Source organism: Empidonax traillii, unplaced genomic scaffold (assembly GCF_003031625.1).
Source record: "Empidonax traillii isolate 1590-97213 ecotype Southwest subspecies unplaced genomic scaffold, ASM303162v1 scaffold652:size654491, whole genome shotgun sequence".
Lineage (NCBI taxonomy): Eukaryota > Metazoa > Chordata > Aves > Passeriformes > Tyrannidae > Empidonax > Empidonax traillii.
In genome coordinates this window covers 465,706-493,249 of record NW_020955845.1, presented here as the reverse complement: position 1 = coordinate 493,249, position 27,544 = coordinate 465,706, and the positions used below count along the sequence as shown (strand labels likewise).

The following is a 27,544-nucleotide window of genomic DNA, read 5'->3' as shown; positions in this document are numbered from 1 at the left end:
TTTATACCTTTCTCTAATATGTTTGGTGTGCTGTTTGACATGATCTTGGTGGGGAAAAAACAGAGATGTATTCTGGGTTTATTTTATTAATAGTTCATTAATTTTAACGGTCTTGTGAATCTGTTACACTTCAGTGTAAATTTAAGTGTTACTGTGAATTTTATTTTGCTTTCGATTCTTTGTTTTTCAATGTAAAACATTTAAAACATCGAACTTTTCCATGTATGAAGGTAGCTGTGTATAATTTTGGGGGGAGAAAAGCCCTCCTGCGTCTGAAAGACAACCTTTGTTCTTCCTGGTAGCCTTTGAGTCTCTGTCCCTCAATACTCTTCAGGACACAAGGATCTTGTGGATCTTCCTCACAGCTCTCTCCTGTAGCTCTGACCTCCCCAAAGCAGGATTTATTTTAAAGGGTTAAAATCCTAATTTATTTTTCATTTGTAATTAAACATGTCAGGTCTTTCCAGGGTGATGCTGTTGCCACCTGAGTGTGACCAGGAGTCATTAGGGAGTTAAGAGTCTTTGATATTTATCTACATTTTCCAGTTAAAGCGAATGCTTCACAGTTCTGCCATTCACAAATAACCTTTTCTCCTTAATACAATGGATGATGCAATCTAATATGGCAATATACAAGTTTTCCTTAAGGCTATATCTAGATCAAGGCAATCAAGCAAATTAAAGCAAATTACCCAAGTGTACAACATCAACATTCATAAGTTACAATGCATTAAATTGCCATTGGCTGGTGATGTCTTTAGGAATAACATTACTTTGGAGAGCCGTACGTAGTTTAATTTCCTTGGTTTACAGTGAGTGAAGGCCAATTTACTCCTGCATTGGAAAATTCATGTGGGAATTCAATGCATTTAAATTAATATGCTTTGACTTCTCACCTTTACTTGAATCTTGATAACCCTTCAGGTCATTGTTAGCCTGTTAAGTTTGGGATCAGCTTCTCCAGAATGTCAGATGCAATTGCTGCTTCTCTTGTTGCTGAGGTCCCATTTCTTAGTGCTGTGTGTCGTTCACTGCTGGCTTGCACAGGATTATAGATTTGATCTGCACCAGAACCACAAATAAAATGAAACTACAGCTCTTCACTCCGGGTAGTAATGGCTAGATTAGACACACACACAGTGGTATTTATTAATGAGCCTCTAAAGACTGCGTGTTTTCCAGAAAGCACAGTTCAGGATCATCTGGATTTGCGTCTACATTCAGCAGTAAAGTCACTACTTTTGAATTTTTCATAATGCACTTGTTCTGTGTATATTAAAAAAAGAAGAAAAATAAAAGTTAAAAACTGTCGAGGTCTTTTTGACTTCTGGTTTTATTTTGGGTAATTGATTTTGCTTTCAGTTTTATGTAGGATGTTTGGGGTGTTTAAGTTGAGAAAGGAATTAAATCACTGTGGTTGTTTAACAGAGAGACTGTTTATTTTAGGGCATAGTCAGTGCTTTCACACTTTACTTCAATTGTCATTGCACAAGAAAAAACACTGATTTCCAGTACTTAAACTGATGAGTTGAAACCTACCACTTAAAATTTGTCCTCTCATTTACTTCAACTGCTTAGGGCAGAATATTTTCTCTCACAAGTGCTTGTCCTACCTATCTATTTCCTCCAAAATATTGATTTCTTGGGTTTTCTGTCTTATATCTCTCTGTTTAATAGACACGGATGTCCTATGTAAAATTTACAGAAGCGCCTCCATTTTAAAAGTTTGTACTGCCCATTATTCAAAATTATTTCTGCTGGGTTTTAAAAATATTTTTCATTTAATGTAGCTAGCATCAGTAAATGTACTGATATTTTCTTCTCCCATACTGCATATGTGGAGGATGATGAAGCCTCAGGTTAAAACATCCCTAGAATGGAATCTGTGTAGGTGAATTTCTGTGTTCTCTCCTTACGTTTTTCTGTAAATGGGGAAGCTCAGGTAATACTTCTGTGAATTGTTGGCTGAGTTTCATCAACTGTTTAGGGAAGGAGTATTGGTAATGACAGGTCCCAATCAATATTTTTTATACTTCTTGGATTTTTAAAAATCTCCCTTGGTACACTGGGAAACCATTGAAACAAGTCAATTTGATTTGGTCTTATATCTGACGCCCCTGTTAAGCAAAGACTTGGTCTTCACCATTTCTTGTCATTCCTAAAAGACTAAAGCTTGTCAGTCAGTTTTGAAAATATTTTATAGAAAATTCAGTGAAAGGGGTATTTTTTAGAAGCAGACAGGTTTGTCATCTCCTCTGGAAGGAATCTTAAAAAGATGATGTGTAGTGAGTTAGTGTTCTCTTGTTTGAAACAATGCTAAGTTAAAAATTTCTGTGACAGTGAATGTATAACGTGGTTTTGAGGTGTTTGGGTGAGGAGGGAGATTGTTACAGCGTTTGTTTAGAAAAATGCTTAGTTTTTTGTACTGTGTTTTGCAGAGACTTCTAGTGGATTACAACATTATCTTGTTGATACCTCGGGAAAAAACTTTAGCTGTGAAGAGGTAGTAATAAAAGGGAAACAGGACAGCAAGAAAATAAAGCTTTATTAACAGAAAAATAGTTCCATTTTTGTTGACCTCCCAAAAGCCAGGGACAGACATATTCTTGTCTGTATTGACCACTGAAACAAATGAAATGCCAAATGTTTTAGTTGGTTGTGGTGGGAGGCAGCCTTTTTTTTTTTCTATGGCAACACATCTCATTGTCATCATTTTTCACTTCAAGTAACTGACAAAGCCAGTGTAAAATATGTTCAGCAAATATGTAAAGCTATTTTTGCCCAAGAGTCTGGAAGTGTCACAGAAAAAAAAAATTAATGGAAATTGCTCAGTGCCTTGTGCCTTGCACTGTACATCTGGGTATCATAAGTAGTGGGAAGGCCCCTGTGGAACTAATGAAGTCCAGCAAATCCAAGTGGGAGGTGCTGCACCTGGGTCAGGACAGTCTCAGACATGAGCACAGGCTGGGACAAGAAAGCAGCCCTGCAGAGGAGGACTGGGGGGTTCTGGTGAGGGCTCAACATCAGCTCGAATAAACCAGTGGTGCAGTCTGTGCTCACAGCCCAGAAGGCACTTGTGCTGAGGCACTGGAACAGATTGCCCAGAAAAGATGTGGAAGATCATGATCATCAATTTTGTCATGAACGTTCTAGGATTTATCCATTCTATGAGTAAATCGAGGTCTTAGGAACCCAAGTACTATATTAGTGCTGCAGGTACTAATCCTCGTAAGTCCAAGAGAAGATTGTGATAAGAAATGGGGAGAAAAACCCTCTTTATTCCATGTAAAATATTTTACAATGAAAAATTTTCAATCAAGATTCCATAGGTGTTTTTTTCTTACAGAATTGGAACAGGTAAAATGTTAGTACTTGACTGGTTGTCAGAAGGAGTCTTAGAGGCAAAAAAAAAAGTAGTGCTTCTGAAAGAGTCTCAATAATGGAATGTGTGCAGAAGATATTAGTTACCAAAAGTGTGTTCATGTGTGTCAAGTTTTTTAATGAATAGGAGGATGGGTAGGGAAGAATGTAATTGTGTGCTTTGTTGTAGTTTTTCTATTCCACTCTACTAGCATGAAATTTGGACAATAAGTCATTGAAACTCTTTAACTTCTATTAGTAGAAAATGTGGAACTTGTGGAAGGGAAAACAATAGTTGAAATAGTTGAGGGGCCCAGACAGTGCACTTCTTAATGAATAGGACAGCATTACATTTCATTCCGGTTTAAAGCCTCCAAATTATTATCAGAAGGCTGTTATTCCTTTATTAACTTCAATGAAAGTTGGATGTCTTAAGTTGTTTGCAGCATCCACTTCTCAACCGGATTTTTGTTAGGAAGAAAATCAGACCGTTGCTGGATATAGCAGGCAAACCTGCCTGCATTCTAAAAGGGGGATCATTCACAGCAAGACAGTATGAAGTAGTAACTATGGCTTTTAAATCTGAATACATTTTAATTTTTGTAAGGTAAAAGAATTCTGGGTTATCATCTATTATTCTTCCTCTAATTATCATTTTTTTACCATTTTGAGAATTCAGGGGGAAAATCAACATATTTAAGTAGTGTGGATAACTTCCAAAGTAGTCAAACCATCTCAAATTTGGTCAAATAATAGAAGTAAAGTAAACTGCTACATCAGCATTCAAAAATTGTCTCTAATTTGAAAGACAGAATGTTCTTTGGACATTTAATAGAGACATTAATGAAAATACTTTTCTGTTGAAGATACATTTATTTGGGAACTGTGTGATTCCTGTGGGTTTGTTGAGTTTGGGTTTGTGGTTTGCCTTTTTTTTCCTCCCCTTTGTTATGCCTTACGGTGGGTACAGCATAAGCTTTGTAATTTGCTTTTTGAGGAACAGATGTTTTAGTTGTCCCCTCAGGTATATGTGTGATATTTACTCTTATTTTAGAGTCTTAAGTAATGTTAAGAGTATCTCGGAATTGTTATCCTATTTCTTTAAATTTTGGGACATAAAAATGTTGCCCTTTTCTACATTTAAAAACAGTCAATAAAATCCAATATTTTAAATTATTCAAAGCTGATACAGTGGGGAAATTGGTTATTCTCTTGATTCAGAAGGCTGGATAATTGAGTTGAATTTTTATGGCTACAAAAATCAATGCCTAGGTGGACTTTGGAGGAATGCCTATAAAAAGGCTGGCATTTGCATTAAGTAGCAGCACTGCATTTTTTGACTGAGTCACAGATGGTGTTTTCCAGTGTTTCATTTTTTTGTTTTATCATCTTGCATCAACCTATAGGTTATGGCAAATCAGGTTCATCGTATGACGTGGTTGGTTTTTTCTTTTTCGTACTAAACTGATGCTTCTTTTGAAAGTGATGACAGTGACACACAAACCTGGAATGAAACCCACAAGACTGGAGGTTATTCTTGTTTTCAAAATAGTCCTTAAACCTCAAGCTTGTTTAAATGCAGGTTATGTTAAATATTTAGAAGGGGGAGTGAACAAGGCTTTTGTTCTCCTCAGTGGCTTCTCTGATATTTTATTAACAAAGGATTTCTTGTGGCAGCTGGTTTTTCTTGTTTTAAACTTAAAGCTTCCAGAGATGTGGGAACACTTGGCCTTTCTACAAGAAAAGATGGGGTGGGATTGTGGTTTTTCAGGAGTGGAGGGATTTAGTGGTTTTAAGATGGCATAGTTTTTAATTTTTTATTTAATATAAAACTTTTAAAAGAGTTAACAGGGAAAGAACTGGGAGTGCTTTACTTTCTGAGGACTTTTTTATGTTGAAAAGATTCATCTCTTAGATCTTTGCAAGCGTGACTGTTTCTTCTAATCTCAATTTTTGTCATCTTGGGAAATTTTCAAGAATCTCACACTGTTTTTGGTTTCTTCATCTTTCTTAGCTGAATATACTGCAAGACAGTATCAAAGCTGGTATCCTTAAAATGTTAGGATGAGAAATGTGTTTCACACACTTCACTTTTTAATGAGGTAAAGAAAAAGAGACTTCTCCATTATGCCCACACTGAGCATCTGGGAGATGAGAACAAGTGGTTCACGGAATATTCATATTAAACAGCTGAAATGCCAATTAATATTAGATAAAACTAAGTAGACTAAAAGAAAAGGATGCCTTGTTCTGATGCCCTGGCTCTAAGAGGCACATTGTGTATTCTTCAATGCACTTTGGCCTCAAATGAGGTAAAGCAACTTGCAGTGTTTCGTTATTTTAAAAAGTGTGTATTGGTTACAAACTGATAAAGACTGTAAAAAAAACCACTAGATTTTCCTTCTCTTTTCTGGAGTAAATGATACCTTGAAGGTCAGCAACAATTCAGTCCACACTTCAGAAGGCATTTTCTTCTCTCCAGCCTTCCCAGGCGAACGAAAGCCCTTTGAGAACAATCCCGTCAAAGATTTTAGCAGTCTTGACTTCTCCACCCTGCGCACCGACTGTGCACAACTTAAGCAGTCAAATGGAAACCTCTGAGAGTACATAAAGCTCTAAGCCATGAGTACTCCCTGTGCTGCAGCAACTCTTTTTTTTTTTTTTTTTTTTTTTTTTTTTTTTTTTTTTTTTTTTTTTTTTTTTTTTTTTTTTTTTTTTTTTTTTTTTTTTTTTTTTGGAGTGGTAATTCAAGGTTATTGTCTCGGTCAGAAAGTTTTGACCAAAAAAAGCACAGTCTTGAGAAAAAGCGAGGGGAACAGTTCATAGCCTGTGGTTATGCAGCAGTTAGCTCATGAACCCAAATGCATCATTGCTATCATTCAGTTAGCGTTATCGTGAAAACTGTCAGATTTAAATGCTTAAGAGAGCTCTTGTAACTGTTGCCATGGCGATATCAGAACAGCAACGTGGTAGTTTTCATCCATATCCCGTGTTCAGCTAAATTCCTTTGCAGTCTTTTAACGGTGAAAGGAAGGTGCCATACTGTACCAGGCTGGATTTCTTTTGAGCTAACCTGGAACAAATGAAGACTGAAACGAACTCATTCTTTGAAAACAAAATGTAAATCTAGGCACCAGTGATCTAGTTTGCTTTGCTTTTGGTCTGCCTGTGCTCTGACAGTCCTATATGTAAAATAATTCTTGTGGAGTTACAGACCTGCTGCTCATGCCATTGTGCCTCCCTCCTTCCCCGGGGGCTCCCACATGGAGTGGCTGGGCCTTGGAAATCAGAGCTGGAGAAGGGAGTAATAATCTGTAATAATCCAGCCAGTGCCACGTGTAGTAGGTGTGATCAGCCACCCGAAGTGACTGTGGCCAGCGAGGGGGGGGAGGCTGCGCGCCACAGACCCACCTGCTGCTTTGGGAGGGCGACCTGACGTGATGAGTAGGTGCGGTTATTGTGGTGTAATTAAACAAATTTACAGTATTTATTTGTTTGTGCAATTCAGCAGCATAAAATAGGGGTTGAGAAATGGTATTTAAAATCGGACAGATTCGTAAACAACTAGTGGTGTTTTTGCAAATGAGTTATGAGCCAGTTCTTGCTCATAGCACAAATATAAGAAGTTGTATCTTCTATATTAGCATCTTCCCTCTCCCTTTCATCTCCTCCTAGGAAGTTTTCACACATTGCAGTGAGCATTCATTCAGAGATAAGATGTTCTTGCGCTGTGGGATTATGTAGGTATTTTAGATTGAAGTATGATTGGGGATTGTGTTAACATATTGGGAAAATTAGTGAGAAGGGGGAGGCAGTCTAAAGTAATGGCCTCTGGGTGCTTCCCTCCCCTCCAGTGTCTGATTTAGCATGGATTTGGAGACAGTTCTGCATGTCTGATATATTAACATGTTAATATATTCTGAAAATATTTTGTAAATAAGGACTGACACATTTTTTATTACTGCATTGCAAAGAAAAGCAGATTTTAAATTGCTGTTCTAGTAACGTTAACCTGAAAGCCAGTCTGTTTCACCTCTTCTAGATCACTGCCATCCCATAATTTTAAGTTTATAAATTTAAGTGAAAATCTTTGTGGACACTGAATTTTCTCTCAGACCAACCGCTGAAACTTGGAAGTATCTTTACCTATAATTTTCTTCAGATTAGAACAGAATGTGAACTTTACCCATGAGAGATTTGTCAGTAACTGGGGATAGGATCAGTTCTACTACACTAAAAGCTGTAGTTGTGTTTTTTTTTCCATTCTTAAATCTATTGATGTGTGATCTGCAAATAACATCACTGATTTAACTGGAGATGTGAAAGGAACAGTTCTGTTGTTGAATAACAATTTTTTTGTGGAACTTCATTTTGGTCCTATGGTATCAGTTTGTAAATCTTTATTTAGTTGAAAGTTAAATAGGGGAAATTATGGGATTCCAATTTCTGATTTTTGTTACCTTGTTAAGGTTTTTCTTTGCCATAATGATTGTACCGATGATGTCACAATTTTGAGCCATTATGACTTTTTATATTTGTTTTCAACCTGAAGCAGACATACAGAGAAGTAAAAATATTTAAAACAAACATTATACAAATTTCTATATTCAGTGAGTAGTTACATCCTTTTTTTTTTTCTTTTTTTTTTTTTACTGCATTGCAGACATGTTAGAATTTTAGCTACAAGTTTGTATCCTATTGCTTATAAAAATGCATTTTTTGTTGTACTTGGTGGGGAAAGGAAGTGAGAGAACTAGTCCAAGATTTTAATGATATAAATAATTATTGCACTATTTTTAACATGAACTGTTTTTGCATTCTAGTAGAGTGAGCAAATTGCTTAAACACAAGCTAGAAAACATTCAGAGAATGGAATGTAGAGCTTTCATTCTGTAATTGCATATTTTATCATACAGGCTTTCCCTTTTGTTTCTGCAAGCTTTGCAACAAACTGTGCAAGAAAACAGGACTTGGATGCAAACAATTTAAGTATTAGCCTGTGACTGTCTTGGTAAGGATTCAACTGTATTTATAGAGTAGCTTCAATTCATAGCCAAACATTAATACAGATGTTAAAAATTATGTTGGACCCTTAAGAGGGCATTAAAAATGGCTTTTTGTTTAGCTTCTTATGCTCCTCACTAGTATTTTAACTAGCAGGAAGTTTGGTGTGCTGAACTCGTGCTGTGGTTGTGCCAGGTTCGGGCGGATCAGCGTCGTGCATGAGCTCCAAAGTGGAGCACCCCAGAGGCTCTTAGGCTGCCAAACTTGATGATTCAAGTGCCAAACTGTTTAAGGTTTTGGTATTAACCCTTGGACTATACCCAGAAGCCAGGAACAGCGTTTTGAACTAGCCAGAGCTGGTAAGACCCAAGCAGAGCACATTGCAATATGGCTTGAAAGCACTGAAGGCAGGAACAGTGCTGATGTCCTCTCCAGGAGGAGGGACTGTGCTCTTGGCAGCACTACTCAGGGAGAGACCACTTACGGGATTGTACATCTTCCAGAACTGAATACCCTGCAGTAGTAGCTGGTTTAAGACACTCACTCTGGTGCTCTGAAATTGCTGCTATGGTGTAAAGCTTGCAGAGAGTGAACCTGAGCCAGGTGGCTTTCAGCTGGGCTGTTGCTGTGGCCTGCGTCAGCTGGAAGGAAGCAGGCAGATTGAGTGTGGGAGAACTACTAATGGCTCTTGAAAACACTCCCAAGACTTTTTCTGAGGCAACTCACACCTCTGTCTTACACAAATGCCAATAGTCATCACATCAACTAAATGTATGGACTTTCAACCTGGTTGGAGAAATCTCTGCAGAAGAGAATTAGTACTTTTACGTGTATTTACTTTCCCCAGAAACAGACATTTCTGCAATTTGAACTGTCTTGGAAATGCACAAATGTGTGATTATCATACCTCAGATACTGCAGAGGACAAAATTTAATGGAGGTTCACCAGAAAAAACCGGTGATGAGCAAATTCCCATACCCACCATCCATAGGAGCTCCTAGAATTGTTTCAGAGGTGCCCAGTGCATTGCAGTCTGTTCACATGTGTAAGCTCCTGCAGACAGACAGCCCTAGAGCTGCTGAGAGTGCTCAGTAATATGATGTGTCTTTTCATTCCAAAATAAAAAACCCTGCTGTGATCTGTATGTACTGTGCATGGTATGAAAACTAGGCTTGAAGGACTGGGGAACACAGTGTAATAGCCAAGTAATGCTAAAACTAGAAAATTTATTTCTTCCTGAGCAGCTTGCCCATAAAAAGTGAAGTCTTAAGACCATAAATATAATCAATTTTATTAAATAATAAAAGTACATCAAATATTTGTATTTTATCCAATTAAAAAGTCCCAGTCAAACAGAAAACTAATTGCAGTTCCATCATTTGCTGCTAAGTAAGAAGTGGGTATTGCTTACCCTGGCACTGTGACAAACAGTGATAACCTGAATTTGATACAACTCTGCTGTAACTGTTGGAAAATAAGCTTTAAAAGTTCTGTTTGTTAGAAAACTGGAAACCTGTAAATAGATTTAACCTACTTCTCACAATTTATTTTCAGTGGTACATGCTGTGACTTTAAAATTGCCTAGATTTTGTTCTTGCCCATATTGCTATCCAGAACTCTCAATCTTATTATGACCTAGTCTTTCCCACCTATAAAGTAAGGTCTGTGGCTTAATTTTTCTCTAGCAGATGTATTTTCACTTGACTGATCCTTGGTTTTTGGCAGGGAGGAAAGAGCAAAATCAACAAATGTTTGATTGGTTTTCTCCCTTTTTGGACAAAATGGAACTTTGTCAAGAATGAGACAAGACCTGAACTTACACGTTACATTTCTGACCAGCCTTTCAGTTCCCTTGAAGTTGTGTAGAGAAATTAACAGCAGATTCAATGAGTTTGCATGAATGTTTCTTTAGGAGCTTGCCCTGTGACTTCTAGAGAATGAAGTGACTTGTAGTCAGCTCTTTGAAGAGAATTTAGTTGCATCCAGAACACCACTTGCATTTCTGAAGGTGACGTACAAAGCAAGTCCTATGAACTTTGATTTCATTTATCCCTCCTTCCTAACCAAATAAGCAGTCTTCCCAAAACTGGACCTACTTCCAAGGAGTATTTCCTTAGTGCTTCAGAGTCCACTGCTATGGTAGTGTCTTGCTAAATTGTGACATTGCTAAATGTGTTGTACACTAAAGTAGTGTATAATAATTGTAGGTAAAACTGATCTGCCCTTTGTGCATTTACTCAGTTTTTAATTTTTTCATTTTATAGCAATTCTAGATAACAAGAAATCATTACATGGAAAAGAACTAGAGATATGAATGTATTTTTTAAAATAACATTTTAGTGTGGAAAATATGCTCAATTATATTTTATTGGCACATAAATCAGCAATTGTACCACCAAGGTGTGCATGCTTATTATTGCACATTAACACAAAAATCCTTAATACCATCTTTTCCTTTTTTTTTTTTCCTCAAATTTACTGGGAAAACCTTTTGGTTATCATTTCATAATATAATTGTTATCAAGAACTATACTTTTCTTCTTTTTTTTTTTTTTTAACTTAAAAAAATAATTTCCAGACTCCACTATGTGATGGGGATCAACTGAAGGCTGTCCCATGAAGCTCATCCATGTTCACTGTACATGCACTCAGCAGTATTTACAGGTTGCACGTGGGCAGAGGGAGCCTCGTCCTTCTAGTGCAGTTTGCGGTGGCGGTACCTGCCTGCTTTGTCTTTCGCTGCGTTGGCGCAGGCATTGTGCTTATTCTGTTGTAAGTGGTTCCAGTATTTGATCAGTTCACTAGGTTGGAACTGATGGGAGGTAATAAGGTGGCTATATTTACAGCTGGAGTAAGAAACTCGCCAGTGATTGAAGACAAACTCGTTGGGCGGAGGCATGGGGTCAATCCGCAGCTTGGCGAGACAGATCCCCACGTAAACGTCCTCTAAATGTAAACGTCTGATGCTTAAGGAGACTTTAAAGATTTTTTCTGCTAAATCTCCAGAAAAAACATACCCAGTTCCAGAGCAGAATACAGGGTAACGTTCACTTGGGTACAAATCAGGTGGCATATACCACTTGCTATCCTTGTTCCTATTAGGTGCGTAACCTCTCATTAAATAACCTGTAAAATACTTGTGCCTTGGAGGAAGTTCTGGTTTCAGAAGCTTGTGTATTAAATAATCAGTATTGACAAACATATCACTATCAGTTTTCATAACATATGGAACACGTGGGCAGTAAGTTGCAACCCAGTTCATTCCCATCAGAGTTTTAATGGTTAAATTATAGTAAGTGTCTAAGTATTCTTGTTGAATGATGTCATGATACTGCCTGCTTTCCTCAAGGATGGTACGCTGGAGGTATCCATTTATCTTGATGCTTAACCCCAGCAAAAAAATGCGAACAATTTGGATGCCAGGTGTCAGGCTTTCGTTACCCCAAGTTTGCCGAATAGCTTGTCTGGCTTCCACCTGGCCTGGCTCTGCAGCTATGAGCAGTATTAGGAAAGGGGTCTTCTCCTGGCACTTCTCAGGCTCGTTGATGACGTATTTGAAATGATACAGAGTCGGGTGCCCAGTACCCTTCTCGTTGTAAATACTTCCATTGGCACTGAGGGTGTTTTCCAAACCGGTTACTCCCTGTGGAGACAGATCCGTGTTGTTCGGATTGGTGACTGTTGGAGGCCTGAGCGTCTGAGGAACAGCATCTCTCCACATGTTCCTTAGAGAGCTGTGGTTCGTGTCGATTTTTGTAGACCTAAATCCTCGTATAGTGTAAGCCATGGGATTTTCTCTGAATCCAGCCCTGCCTGGCAGCCAGTCGTGATGATGAAAGAACAGAAACATAGCAAAAAGAAATACCAGGGAGATCAGGCCCATGAGGTGGGTGCGAAACAGAGACCTTTTGGTATTCCAGGTCATCTTTGCCAAGCAGCAGTGTCGTCTTCTCCACTGAAGCATGTTGTAAGGATCCAATGATGGGAAATGAGACGATGGTCAAGCAGAATGCTTTTCCGATTGGTTTTCAATCCACTGCTATTCTTTGGTATTCATTTTCTTTCGTTCATGTTGAGCAGTCGTCTGCAAATGGCTCACTCTGCAAAGAGGGGAAAAAAAAAAAGAGAAAATCAGAAGCTAGATATTAACATAAAATTGAGTTTTTTCTTTTTAAGAACACTCCATGTCAATAGAAACAAGATTTGATTTAAAGCCAACCTTGTTTTATGATTTAACTTGATTTGTTAGCTTTTAGAAACGCTTTTTTTTCATAGTAAAAGTTTTGACAAACATCCTGGATACCAAAGATAAAAAGGAAAAAAAAAAATAAATGCATAATTGATCATGTTAGCAGGGAGAAGTGTGAAGTAGACAGAAATAACTTGATATATACTAACTGTGAAATCCTTGTACGGTGTTAGAGAAGGACTGAATGAAAAAGCCTTGATACCAGATGGAAGGTTTATTGGCATTAATTAAAATTGATTTGACATGCAGAGGCCAGTACGGCTCTCAGTTTAAAACCCCTTTTGCAAAATGGTCATGTGCTGGTGGTGGGACAGACGGCGCAAGGTTGATTATGGCAGAGCTGCGTTAGTCACAGAACACTGCCTGGCGTGTTTCCACCGGCCCCGGCTGTGTTCAGAAAGTCAATGAGAAGATGCACCTGTCAAAATTAATTTTCAGGGTCCAGTAGCCTCAGTGCACAGCCCTCGGATGGTAATGCAGGATAACATTTTCGGTCACCTTTCAGGCACCTTTAACCTTCTACTCCCCCATCAAGGAAAATACTGAATGGAGCACTTGGCTGTGGTGACAGGCTCACAGGAAGCCGAATTGAAATTAAACTGTTAATTTTTAGTAGGCAGAGATCTTGGGTAGTGTCGTATTAACTGGAAGTAAAATTGCACAGCACTAAGTTTTTGGCAAACTATCTGATGGTCATGATTCTGTTTTTTTTCTCTATAAATGTGTATGTAAATGCTGTACCTCTTGTATCAGTCAGAAATTTCAAGTAATTGTGATCAGCAGCTGTAGCTGTAAGAAGAAGTGCCAAAGTAGCCTGTGCTTCATTTTCTCTTAAATTTTTGTTCATATTCAGGAGCAGAGTCAATATGGCAGCTTCATGATGCTGCATATTAAAAGCTGATCACATCATCTCGTAAATGAACCTTTCACTGCACAGTAGCAATTCGTTTGCGATTTTCAATTTGCTCTAATTTATTTCTGGGCCCCAGGGTTTTGTATAGGAAAAAAGGATGACAGCTGAACAAGAGTCCATAGAAAATGCTATTTCTAATAGAAATGTGTAATTTATTAATTGCTTCCCTATCTTCTAAAACCAATATTTGGATTAATTTGTGCACTTAAAAACTAAGCGACACGTTACATGGGAAATTATAGGATTTAACATTTGTAAGGAAGTACTTTGGAGACGTCAGTCGAATAATATTAAATCGCACGTGTGCGGTGTAACATTCAGTGCGCCTGGTTGCCGTAGGGGACTGTTCGTCTTTCAGAAGGGCGGGGCGAGAGGCGCAGCCGAGGTGTGTTTAACTTACTGCCCGTCCGTGTGCGGGGGGAGCGGGAGGCGCTCCCGGACCGGGATCGGGGGGAAGCGGGAGCCGCCCCGGTGACCTCCGCCAGGGGGCGCCATCGCGCGGGAATGGTGGCCCGGGAGGGGATCGGGAATGCTCCGGGAACACCCGGACACCGGACCCGCCTGACTCCTCCCTGCCTGCTGCTGCTGCCCAGCGTTCATGCCTTTGGCTTTCAGGCTTGCTGGAAGTATTTCCGATTTTTTTCTTTTTTTTTTAATCGTTTGGGGTTGATGCCACTTCCCGGAGACTCGGCTGCCTCCCTAAAAATAGTAAACATCTGTGTCTAAACTGTGCACGCTGAGAATTAACCTGATGCGCCACGTTTATGCTGCTCTAACTCGGACGTTTTCCTTACGAAAAACCCCGAATGTGAAGGGCTCGTGTTTGTCTGACCGCTTGAACCTGCTTTTGCCTGCTGAAAAAACAGAAACCTCCCCTCAAAACTCAGAATTTTCAATTTCTCTGCAGTGTGCAGTGAGTTCTCTATGAACACTCAGCTGTTTGGGAAGGATATCTCTGCATCAACAAACATAAATGCCACTTCAAGGGATACTCTAGATCTCGGGGAAGTTAATTGTTTGATACCAGGCTGGAAGGCAGCAGTGGGAATATTTGATTAATTATCAATCCATTGCATGCTGACTCAGTTTAGGAAGAAAGTCAAACCCAGAATTTCACAGATGTGGAGTAGCAGCTAGAATTCAGATCAGTTTTGTCACACTGAATTGTTCCACTTGTACAACTACAGTCATTAGATGGAACTATTTCAGCAAATATGAGCCGCTCTGTTAATCTGTGTTTAATCTGTAATTGAGGTAGTATTTTGTAGTGCACCTACTTTGATATGGCAATAGGTGCAAGTGAGAGTTTAAGTTACACAAATATTTGTGTAAACGAAAAACTGTTTTCAAGTGCTGTCTTTCCCTGATGCACTGAGGAGGTGTCCCAGAAAAGGCACTTGTAATGGCTGAAACCTTTTTTATTAGGCTGCATGTTCACACTGTGTGCATGAAAATAAGTTTTACACTGAGGAATGGAACTAGAACCATAGGGAATTTCAAGAGAGTCATATTTCCTTGATTTTTCAAGGTAGGAGTTTCTTTCAAAATCTGTCTCTGCCCTTTAAAAAGGCATTGTATGAATAGGGGAAGGACCCACATCTATTTTTCAGCTTCGTAAAACTGTTGACTGAAACAAAAGTCAAATAACTTGGGCTCATTTTCTTTGCAATTTATATGTAAAACAATTCAAAATATACAATGGGGTATCAAGCATTTGAAATACAGCAACAACAACTGCACCTTTGAAAAAATACTACATGCCTAGGATGCATTGTTTAAAAATAAAATAAAACACTGTCAATAAATCAAATAGTAAAATAAAAATATTATTTTCTTTCACTTACTTAGGGTTAGAGCATTCCTGCTTTTGCCCAAATACTTTAAATTCTGTTTCATAGAAAGCTTATGAACAGGCACCGACTATTGACAGTAGGAAAGAAAACCTAAGTATAGCAAAAGGTCTCTATAACACTCACCTTGTCCTCTGAGAGTGTTGTTGCATGTAACTGCAGTCTGAAGATATTATTTATGATAATGATGCTTCATTTTTGGCACTTGACAGTGCAGTCACTGATGCATTATCAAATGCCAAATATATAAACTGTGAATGCCTCTTGAATTTTTATTTGTGGTCTGTGCTCTGCTGGTGTTTTGGTTCCTGGTACTTGCAGTTCTGCTCTATAATTACAGCTTTGCAAATTGAAGCATTTGACTTCCTATTCACACGTCTTGGATTTTCATATTTTGATTAGCTGTGTGGGCAAACTCTTAAATTAGAGGGAAGAGTTCAAAAGGCAGCCTGAGTTGGTATTCTGATGAACAACAAGCAGCAGTTGCATATTGGGCCTCAGAGAATGTGCCTGAGTTCCCTTACAAACTCCATTAATCTTCTGCACAAAACAGTACTTGGGGTAAGGTTTGATGTGCAGGTTTTTAAATGTCAAGATATGAAAATCTCACCATGAGCTAAGTGTGCTTCTCCTGGAGTATTGCCCGAGGGTACATTTTTTTGTTGCTGCCTTAAAAGTTCTGTGAAGTGACTTTATATTCTGAATGTGTTAAAACTGTTTTGAAACCAATGTCTGTTATATGCTGCATCCTTAGATTTGTGAACTCTTTCCAGCTGCAGTTGTTTTGTTCCGTGTTAGCCTTGCCTTGGGCAAAGAAACCACGTTTATATTGACTTTTAATGATTTATTATAGCATATTGGTAGATTCTGCAGATAAGCACTTTCTTTCTGTGGTGTACTGAATTGCTGTATAGATTTAGGTCTTAAATTTGTGCAAATGTTCATCTTGTTTGTTTGCCGCTAGTGGCAAAGTATTTAAATTTCAACAATAAATAGAAATAAATGGCAATTAGATGGAATGTCATTTTACAATCCAAGTTAAACAGTCGGTGTTTTCATATTAAACAGAAATTGCAGTGATGGCAGGAGATAAGTTACGTGCTTACCATTCTGAGTGTGTAGTGTTTGAAGGTTTCCTTTTGGGGTGTCAGGGGAGCCTGATGTTACTTGTAAATCGTGGTGCCTCTTTGCACTGCTGATGCTTTAAATCGTGCCCAATCTTTTGCACGCTGCCAGTTTATGCTTGGCTGATACTGGCCTGATGACATTTTGCTTGTGTTTGGGGGGAAGAAAAGAAAGTGTAAAAAGGTCTGGAGGGACTGTTAAGGTAATGTCTTTTGACTGCATGGTCTGTTTTAATGGTTCAGTGCTCTCGGTATGTCACATTATGGCCATTTCACCAGTGCTTTCAGATTACTTCAGATAAGGATTAATTTTGACCTAGTTTGAGAGGATTTCTAACTGGTTTTCTATTTTGGAGGGGTTTGAGTTTTTAATTTCTCAGTTAAAAGCAATCATTACAGTAGCTACATTATCCCTCTAATCCCTCCTCTCCAGCCGCACCAGCCTTGGCAGACTGTAAGCAGCGCGTTCAGTGAGTGTAAGGTAGTGACATTGTGCAGGGGGAGAGGAAAACCTGCTAGAATTCTTTCTCCCTGTTCAGAGCCGGTGTTATCTCAGGGCTCTGCAAATTAGGAACGATCATTATCTGTAATGGCTGAAAAGGTAACAGACAAGCGAATGAATATCACACACAAGGGTTTGACATACCTTCCTTGGTCAGGCCATTTATGGTGCGAGGATTATACCCACAGAAAATAGTTTTGGCACGCCATCACTTCAGCAGAAAAGATGCTATCGACCATGCGCACATCCCCCCAACAGCCCTGCTTCCTGCGGTCGCTCCCCTCGGTATCCACTCTGTCCATCTGTCTGCCCGTTGCCGTGTTACCTTCCTCGCTTATAAGTGTCGTCCTTGTCTTGGGGGCTTTTTGTTCATCCTTCAAACAAAAGGACAGTAGTTCTCGTTTCTGTTCGGAGCGGGGCTGTCTGGCGCTCACAGCCGAGGCATCGGAGGTTTTTACATCTGGTGTTTCCCGTGTCGGACAATGCGGTGCTGTGTTCTCCTCTCCTCAGTATCCATATTTCTAATGGTAGTGTTAGCAGGGAGTGCTAGCGCGTAGTGCTTCAGCTGTCCTCAGTAATAGGATTTCCCTCTGTTCCTTCCTTCATTGTTGCTAGGCAGTAATAGGAATGGTTTGGAGCTGTTTTAACCCAGAATTGTGATGTATAAAATCCATTCCGTAGTTCTTCGGCTGCTGCACAGGCAGGCAGCAGTTTAAATGTGGGCTTTGACAGATGCTGTCTTCTGACAGAGCAGAATTTAACGTCACTGCTTGGCTGAATCCCACGTGATTGTTTGCATTCATTTTGACTAAATCCAAAGGCAGACAGGAAGCTTTAAAGGCTCTTGCTCTTATTTGATAAATGATACATACTCAGTTCATGCACCGTGGTAGGTGAAGAGTATAAAAATTGTATGATTATTAAGTGAACAATTGAGGGTTTTTACAGATTGTTTTCACTTTTCCTTGACACTGTAACTTATGATTCTCTAGGGGATTTTTAATGCTAGACGTTCTATTCCCCTATTCCAAAAGCTGTTCTGCAGTGCAAGGGAATTATAAGCGTTTAAATGCTGAAGCTTGATTTAACCCCTTTGGCTCTCTTGGAGTGTAAATCGCCTGTGCCTTCATGCCAAAGTAAAAATGAAAATAAAAATGTATTCCTTTGCTCGTATTTCCTTTGCACATGCTTACTCTGTAAAAGCTGCTTTTTGTTATCTTAGGCTGTTCAATTAAGCTGAACAACGCTGATGTATAAGGACACACTGTTAAGCTGCCTCTCTGCTGTTAATGGCTTTCTGCTGTGGTAAAGCCTGAAGTCTGGCATTGCAGAGTCAGGGGCACTTAATTTCAATTATTGATGAATCTGAAATGTCTTCTGTCTGTTACAGACATACCTATATCATAGAATGTGCCTTTCTGGTCCTAAGGAAACTTGTATTCCTTTCATTTCTCTGCTTTCAAAGACTGACCCTTCTATGCTGAAGCATCTTATTCTATTTACTATATAAGTAAAATACCACAATACATAGCTCAGACAATAGAAAGCTAGTAGGATACTTACCCAGGTATTTATTAGTCACTGGGTTTATCCGCTCTGTTTTGAAAAGCTAATGACTAGTTCTTTAGACATTTTTTTTTTCAGCCAAAGGATAAAGAAACTGTAATTGCCCTATCATGTGGTGTGTCTGATTTGTAGGATTAGGGGTAGGTATGTCCCTTACTGGCAAATAAGGCTTCCCCAGGCAGTCAAGGTGTTTTATTATTCTAGATGCATATTATGCTAATTTACTAGAAACGTAATCAGATTTAGATCCTCCTAACTAAATAATCTATGTGCACCAACTTTCTCTATTAATTCAGTCTTGTTTGTAATGCAACCTAATGACAATATCCACAAATCCTGTGATCTTATTTGAGGGTATTTTAGGATCAGGAGCATATTTCCTAAATAGTAATTATAAATATAAAGTTCATATCAGTAAAGACTTTGTCTGTCCTCCACTCTGAGAAATTTTGTGTTTAAAAAATGAAGGGGGGTGGGAGGACGTCAGTGAGGCAGTGGGGCCGTGTCCAGCACTCCTTACTGATCTGGGACATTTCTGAGCAGTTGTGAATCAGGGCTGTGACAGGTTCCGTTCATGCCCAGCCTGCTCAATTTTCCACTGAAACACGCAAAGCTGTCGTGTCCCTGCCCTACATAATATCCAGAACTTTGTGCATTCTGTCCCTGTACATACACAAACATGTGACAGCGCGCTCAGGAGTCCTGTCAGTTTGCTGCATTCCGGGCTACCAACGGGAAATCCAGTGGGTTGTTCATGTAGTCAATTTACCCGTGTGGATTTACATAGAAGATGTAATGTCTTTGTGAAATACAAGCATGTAAATCTGCCTCTGACTTTTGAATGTTCAGATAAGACATGTGACATTGTCTTTGGGAAACAAGTCTAAATCTCAACAGAATGGTTTCTCAAATCCATACTGTTTCAGCTTAATTTATTTACTACTGCTTCACTGTACCTGGTGTCCCTCCTGGCGCTTGTGAGCTGTAGGTAGTATGTTTACATATTGGAGTGGGCAGAGCTGTTCTTATTTTTCTGTAGATACTCATTGGTAAATATTAAAGGTACAAAAATCCCTAGGGCAATTTTTTCCAAGTAGAATCTTTTTTTAAAATAAATTTATAAAGGAACAGACATCAGCTTTGGCTTTTAATTAAATGACCATATATCCCTTGTGTGTAGCCTGTAAAGTTCAGGCAGAGCTGTTATCTGTTGTTATGTGTAAAATTTGTCATCTTGCCTTGTGTACAAATTGAATATTGACTTCTTAAATATTAATGACCAATTTCTTTTACTCATTCTCTTTTTTTTTTCAAGTAAAGAATGAGCAAGTCTGCTCATCTTACAGAAAAGTAAGGAAAAACTTCTGATTTTTCTACTGCTTTCTGTCTGGGAGTGACTGATGTAGCTTTAGAGTCAAAGTTTCAGGAAGAAATTCCTTTTCTTTTATAGCACTTTGTTCTTAGCCACTTTTATATGGTACTTTATGTTTCTGGGTGTTTCAGGAGGGCAGATCTTGCTTTGTACAGGAAATACGACCTGGAGGTTTTGTTAATCTTGCTGGGCTGGAGGTTGGAATGAGCTTTATTTCAGCTAAATCTCACCGTGAAGGGTCAGTGGACTGCTTGTTCTTGATCCAGGGAGTAGTATGTTCTGTAATGTTACTATGGTTACATCCGAAATTAGAAGCTGCAATGTTAGGGTTGGAAATGCTGCCACCTATTAAGACTACAAGGAGTAACTGATGTGAAGATGTACAGGCTGTGTTGGGAACATGACAGAGTCACCGTGGCCGGTGGGTGCTGGACCGTTCATTGGGCCCTGCAAAACTGGAGCCAGACTCCAGGAGTAAGAGAAGATGGTGATTTGGAATAACCTGTGCACATGACAACTGCAAACTGAGCAAAATGCACTCAAGTGTGTGAGTTTGGAATATTTTCTTCCAAAAAACTTTGAAAAGTCTCTACGTGTCTCTTTTAGAGGATGTCATCAGAATCTTGGCTAACTGGTTTTATAGTAAACTCTTAGATTGAACCATTAATTAAAGTTCTGTCTGGGCAACATTAGCAGGAATTTCTCAAACCCATCATGAGTAGTCGCAACAGTCAAGTGTGTACTGCTTGGTAACCTTCTGCCTGGTGGTCACCAGCCCCATGAGAGTTAAAATAAATACTTATACCATAGCTGACCTATCAGTGTTCCCATGTGGACCATACTTTCTGGATACTCCATGAATAGTTTGAAAAGTTTATTCCCTTTTGTCATAGTAAAATGAAGTATTATTTCAACTGTAATGCGCTGAAAACCTTTCAAGTGACAGTTCAGAATGATTAATGGCAACGTTTTCAAGGTTGGTTATTTTTGCTTTTAGGCTTTTATTTTTACCTTCTGGAGACATGTTAATGCAGAGTGTCACAAATACTTAGTTTTAATTTTCCGTGTTAAGAACTATTATGTTTATGGCCAGTGGCCATTCCTTTCTTTGCTTCAGAAAGAATACTTCTCCAAGTATTGGAGTGGAAACAGGGTTGTAAAACACTTATAATTTACTTGACTACTTTGTGATCCCAACATATGTCTTAGCTATCACAAGCACGTTTGTAACTGAATGGAAACCAGCAATCTAGGAATGACCACAAGTGTCAGTATTGCCTGCCTTATTGTCCTTATTAGATTTTCACTATTGCTTAGCTGCTTGTGAAGCCCAACTTACACTTGCTTACACGTAGTTTTTAACCAGTGGTCAAGATTTTGCAATCTATTCTAATCACACTCAAGCCATAAACTGAGTGATTTCATTAATCTTTGAGTGTCATAAATTTAGAACCTAAATGCAGCAATATAGATCAATCTACAGAACTAGAAAAGGTGCCCAGGTATTCTGAATCAGTTACGCTGATGAGTAGTTGATAATTGCTGTGTATCATTCGGTAAGGAATATGAGCACATCCCCTGACTTTGCAAAGTTATGAGAGAAGAAAAAGTCCAAGTGATGTTTTCAAGTCGTAGGGTGATTCCTAGGAAACATTTCAAGGGGATGTTTTATAATTCTAAAGCTTGTATGTTTTTAATAAGTAAACTGATGTTCTAGGTATCCATCTGGAATTCAGTCCATTCTCCTATCACAGCTTCCTTTGAGGAACACAGGTTTGATCACTCAAAAATCCAAAATACAAAATGGTTTTGGTTTGCTTTGGTTCAGTTCTGGTTTTATGTGTTAGGCAAACTTTGTATATTCGACTACTGTCCAGACAGATTTCTTTCTTCAATACTGCGTTGTTTCTTTATCATATCTTCTTTCTCTTCTGTACTCTGATTTTTCATATCTTCCCCCAGGCTTTGCATGCAATTATTGCTGCTCTCAAGTGCTAAATGCAGATTTTATTTTTCCGGGGGATGGACAACATAATTTCATTTGTATTGTGCAGGATTTTTAGTTGTGCAGTTCTCCCCTGACAAACTGACAAGGCAGTGCCAGCAGTAATATTTTCTGCCTGTCACAAGTGTTGCTTTTGCATTCTGAGAAGAGCAGGGACTTTATGAAGCTTTGATTCAGCACAGCAGGGGAGAGGAGGCCAACCAGCAGAAGCACTGAACGTTCATAGGCAGTTTAAATGACTGCTCTGGGAAATAGGCTTGGTTTTCCCTTACCTTATGGCCTGTCTCATCCATGTGCCTCCCCTGTATGATAAGTTACCCCTAACAGCCACCCTCACGTTCCCAACATGAGAATTAGAAAATAAATTCCTACAGAAAGTGAGAGTCTTGGGGCAGAACTGGTACTACGTATCAAATCTCAAAGCAGGAAGATGGCATCCTGTGGAAGTTAATAGGCTACCAGCTCTTATGCCTAGGAAGGAAACTGTGTTGTTCCAGCTGCTTCTACCTGTCCAGCCCTTCTCTCTGCCTGATTCCTTCCTGCAACAGGCACGGGAAGACACTTGTCCCTTAGGCTGTCTTCAGGCTCTTAAGGTATCCAGTGTTTCTCTCCCAGTGATTTGATGAGACTTGGCCCATCAGATTCATCACCAGGATGCAGACATCCTGCCCAGTACTCTTCTGTGGACTGCTGGATGAGCTACATACATAGGTTTTTTTTAATTTTATTTTTCTCTTTTATATGAGACCAATTAAGAGATAAGCAGCTCCAACTGTTCATCTGCTCGCTAAATTTTTTTCCTTATGTGTCTGGTTTGTACATGAATATGGAGGCATTTTGTCAGCCTCAGAAATTCTTGGTATTGAAACTGGTGATGCAATTGTTTAGTGAATTTTAAATAATATGGAATTGAAGAGCTGGACTTTCAGAGCTGTCAGATATTCCTGTGACTTGGGGTTGAGACCTGTACTGACTCTTTCCATCTGTCACATTTCCTCAGTAGCTCTAGTACATTAATTCCTGCAGCTCCCTCCTGTAGGTATCCTCATTTACAGCTAATTCTGGGGGACCTGAAGGGTTTACAGCAGAAATAACAAAGATTTAGCAAGTGGCTTAAATACCTGAATCCTTTTCTTCAAGCACAGATACTTGAACTAGGAAAAACAACAAAATCTGTGGAAGAAATCCTTTCTCCAAAGATTCAAGGGGTCCTATCTCTGTAATAAATTTAAGCAATATTTGTTCATAGCCAACAGAAAACCTGGATCATAAAATGGAAAATAAATCCCATTTTAAGAGCAATTCCCTGCTGCCCTTTCTTTGATGTGTTGGAGGAATTGAAATAACTCCAAACACTGTGGATACCACCCAGTCTGGTAGAACTCCTTCAGCCTGGCCAGCCAGGGACATGCACCTTTACCTAATGCTCCATGTTTCCCTCAACTTGATGTAGTTTCCAGTCAGTGTATATTAATGAAAAGTTAATTTCAGTCTGAAGAGTTACATCATGTAATGTGCTTAATATCACTGAACTGATTTCTGGTTAATTCTGTTTTGTGGCAAAAACCGTTTGCAAGTTGGTGTTCATTTGGATCTGCTTCTGATCAACGAAGAGATCCAGTTGCCACACAAAATGACTTTGCACTCCTCTTGTTGCCGGTCTGTCGTGCAGACTTTCCACTTTTGAAATTCACATTAAACTTAAATGATAGCCTTCCTTTAGTGACTTTCAAGGAAAAGGAAGCTCTGCTGTGGAAATCGTGCTTTTTGTCAGAATAACTGTGTTCATAATTCCTTCTGTAATCTGTGTAAGACTCTAGATTAATTTCGTAAGCCTGAGGATTTTTTTCCACATAAATTACTAATGTAGAGTCAGAGTCACCAGGATTCCTAGTCCTAAAATACACTATTCAGAGGAAATCCTTAGAGCTCGGTTTGTATTATATTAAATGACAGAGAATATTGGTTGGAACTGGAGAACTTTTATTCTTTTCTGCTCTCTCAAACTATATTTGAAACCTAAATTCCAGGGGTCTTATTTTCTGTAATTTAGTGGCTTCTAACAGAAGAAGAAATCAGAGGCAGCTCTCTTGCATCTTGTCCACCTCAAGGCATAATATTAAGAATCATTAATGCATCGTGCAGGGAGGTGTGTGTATAACAGAGAGAAATACCAGATATATTTAATGTAATAATGCTGAATATGTAAAATTTGGCCTAAAATTAAAGATTATATTTTTCTGTTATATATATAGTTTTGTAACTCTTATTCAGCATCCGAAAGCTTTCTAACACTAATCCGTTTTACTGAAGTAAATTTATAGGGAGCGTCTGTCATCTGAAAAAACCCTGCCTCTTAAAAACATGCAGTAACCTGTTATCCTCTTAAAAACCCCACAAATCTCATGACCCTGGATGATGGGTTGCATATTGCAGATTCTTTTAAGTCTTCTCTTGAGGATTTGTGTAACTAAGCGTTTGGACTTCTACAAATGCTTTTGCTGCAAGTTTTTGATTATGCATGGTCATGCTTTAATTCAGGTGCAAGTATGATGGTTCACACTGCAGGTGAAAAGACTGAACTGTTGGTAAGACCAAACCTGGCCTTTGGTTGGTTGGTTTGGTTTTGTTTTTTCCTCTTCACACCTTTGGATCTCCATGTTACTCTTTGTCTTGGTGTTGCTTATTTTGCCAGATATGAAATGCCCTTCTATTGCATTTCTAGGTAAGCAAGCAAAGCAATAAAATAGAATAAAAATTCTTTCTTAATTTAATGAAGCCTGGATGCAATACAGAAAGGGAATCCCTGCTTGTGAGAATCTAGGTCACCTCTTAAGGAAAAGAATTCCCTATTGTGAAAAATCTTCTATTTTTGCCATTTTCTTTTCTCTTTTTTTTCCTTTTTTTTTTCTTTTTTCCCTTTTTTTTTTTTTTTTCTTTTGCCTTAAACAGTGTACCAGTGTACTTTGTGCTGGGCTTGCCTAACAGCAAGAGGAGGTATCCCAGGTTGGGCTTGGCTCCCAACGAAGTGCCCAGACCACAGGGACAAAACCTCCCCCCTCCCTCTCCCTCTCTCACAGCAGACCAAAAAGATCACGACAAAATCAAAAGAACCACTGGTAATCTCAGTGGGACCTCCAAAAATGTCACCAGGTTGGACTTGGCTCCCAACCAAGTGCCCGGACCACAGGGACAAAACCTTCCCCCTCCCTCTCTCACAGCAGACTGAAAAGATCGTGAAAAAAAATCAAAAGAACCCAAATGAAACTGAATTTGAAGTGAAACACATTTATATATATAAATAGGATTATATACAATATAACACCCACAGGGAACACCCCCCCCTCCCAAAAAAAAAAAGGGAAAAGGAAGGGAAAGGGAAAAAAGGATAAAAAGCAAATACTTCCCTCTAGAGAACAGCGAACTGCACCAACCAACCTTCGGCACCATCTGCTCCTCAAGGCCAAGTAGGCGCACCAGGCCTCACTCCCTCGCCCGGGCAGCGTGACAGCAAAGAACCTTTGCCTTTGGTCTGCTGGAAGAAAGAGGAGCGAGAGCTTCCTCTCTCTCTTCTTATTTAAACTCTTGCTTACGTAAAAATCGTATGAAATACTGGGAACATGTATTGGTTACAACCTTGGTTACAACCTGGTCACCAAGGAAGGCCTAGACTCAAAGCCACTACAGGAGGATTTTTGCTGTTACATGTAATTACTTGTCACTTATCTGAGGTGCCCTGCAGGAAGGGAGCGGCAAGGAGACGTGTCAGTAACGTGGGAAACGCTGGATGCAGTGGGGAAAGCGAGGGCAGGTCTGTTGAATCTCTGTTCTTCTCTCTCTCTCTAGCAGGTTGGTTGGGACCAGTGCCAGATTAAAATTGGATCTGTGTATTCACATGATAATGCACACAATCTAATAAGCCTTGTGGAATGTCGACCAGGAGGGAATAGATGCATCAGCCGGCTCTGAATGGTCTGGTGGAGTCGGTTTGGTCCCGTGTGGCCGGAGCTAATAAGCTCTGATGACACTGTGTGGAATTGCTTGTTCTTGAAACAATGCTGAGGCATACATGAGATGCTTGCAAGAGTTATAAATAGCAGCTCCATGCTGTGTGGCAGTGCTGTGGCTGAGGCCCCGCTGGCCTGGGAAGGAAAAGAGCTGTGGTTCTGGGAAGATGCTGTGAGCTAACGAAATGGTGAAATCTAGGGCGCCTCTGCCACTTCAGAGGGAAAGGGTGCTGCCTGGAAATAGCTGAGCGCAGCTGATTGAGATCTGATGGCAGGAATGAGTTGGGGTTTTTTTAGAACAGCTTTCATAGTGGTAGTGCCTTCAGATGTGTTTCTTCAAACTAGTCACCAGTCAGTACAAAAATGTCAGTTTGAGGAGATAAGGGTTTCTGCTCTTCCTTCAGAATAGGCATGTATGAATTCCCCCAAGAGTATGCCAGTGTAGAAGCTGGGAAATAAGGAAGAAATATGTGGTCTGGCATTAACTCTTGAATAGTTGTTTTTTCCCAACATTTTCAAAATATCTTTTTAGAAGAACAGGAATAAATAGAAAATTATGAGGTCTCTGGTCTATGTACTTATTATCAGCCCATTGAGCTACAGATAAAATTACTATGCTGGCCTTTCTCAAAAGGTGATGCTGCTGTTTTATTTTGGTGTTTTTCTCATAAAAGTAGAGCATGACCCGACTAAAACAAGGAAGTTATTGGGTGAGTCTCTATGAAACTGAATCTGTTTGTGACTGGTAAAGCCTTCCTAAGCACGTACAGAAAGTTCCAGGGTGTCATAACAGAGGGATCTTGTTACACTTTGTGTAGAGGGGTTTTTTTGTCTCATTGAAATCTTGGCATTGAAAGCCTCACTCTGTTCCAAAACATTGTCTTCTCTTAGTGGTTTACTCGTTTTTATTTCCTGCCACTTAAATGCTCAGTTTTCCAGTGAGGGGATTTTACTTTGCAGCAGATTGCTGTAGAAAAAAAAAAAAATCTTGTTTATTTTTTATCACTGACATTAGAATTTTCAAAGGCAAAACAGTACTGGGACAGATGTGAGGGCTGAAGGAGAGCTGAAGAGGTCTTGCTGCTTGCAGCAGATTTCCCTCAGATAAACTGTGAAAAATCCACAGGATCATTATGGATGACTGATAGTTGCTAACATGTGAGTAGCAGAAATAATAGTTGCAGTGAACCTCACCTGTGTCTGTGCTGACTGGCACACTCTGTCATCTTGGGCAGTTATTCACAGTGGGAGGTTCTTAGAGATGAATTAGTGTGTGTATGTGTGTGCAGGAAGAGTGGGAGGGCACAGCCTTTTCAGAACTTTCAGAACCTGTTTTAAGATACTCTTTTGAGGCTGCTCATTTAGTCTGGGGGTTATTTTTTTTGCAACGAGGGATGAAGACTGTATAAAACTCATAGCGTAACAGGAAGATCATAAAATGTATAAAGTTGTTGTATTTCCCTTATCCTTGAATAGGGTGGCCCCAGACTTGGTGAGACATTGTCAGTTGACCTTCATTTAAGAGGGACTGCGTTTCTGCACCACCAAAAACACAGCTGTGCCCGAGCCATTTCAAAGAACAGTCGTGTGA

The 27,544-nt window shown here is 39.3% G+C and overlaps 2 protein-coding genes across 2 annotated transcripts in view; one reads left to right on the top strand and one right to left on the bottom strand.

The window, feature by feature from the left end:
• CDC73 (cell division cycle 73) overlaps positions 1-27,544 on the top strand; it is a 103,410-nt gene that overhangs the window by 45,306 nt on the left and 30,560 nt on the right. The window lies entirely within an intron of this gene.
• On the bottom strand, positions 9,632-17,769 carry B3GALT2 (beta-1,3-galactosyltransferase 2). Its single transcript, XM_027899249.1, has 2 exons — positions 17,148-17,769; positions 9,632-12,465 (listed from the first exon to the last, which is right to left on the bottom strand). The coding sequence occupies exon 2, from the start codon at positions 12,327-12,329 to the stop codon at positions 11,061-11,063; it is 1,269 nt and encodes a 422-aa protein (XP_027755050.1). The 5' UTR covers positions 12,330-12,465; positions 17,148-17,769; the 3' UTR covers positions 9,632-11,060.

Excerpts from the sequence above, each read along its gene's own strand:
- B3GALT2 (XM_027899249.1), bottom strand. The coding sequence starts at position 12,329 with ATGCTTCAGTGGAGAAGACGACACTGCTGCTTGGCAAAGATGACCTGG.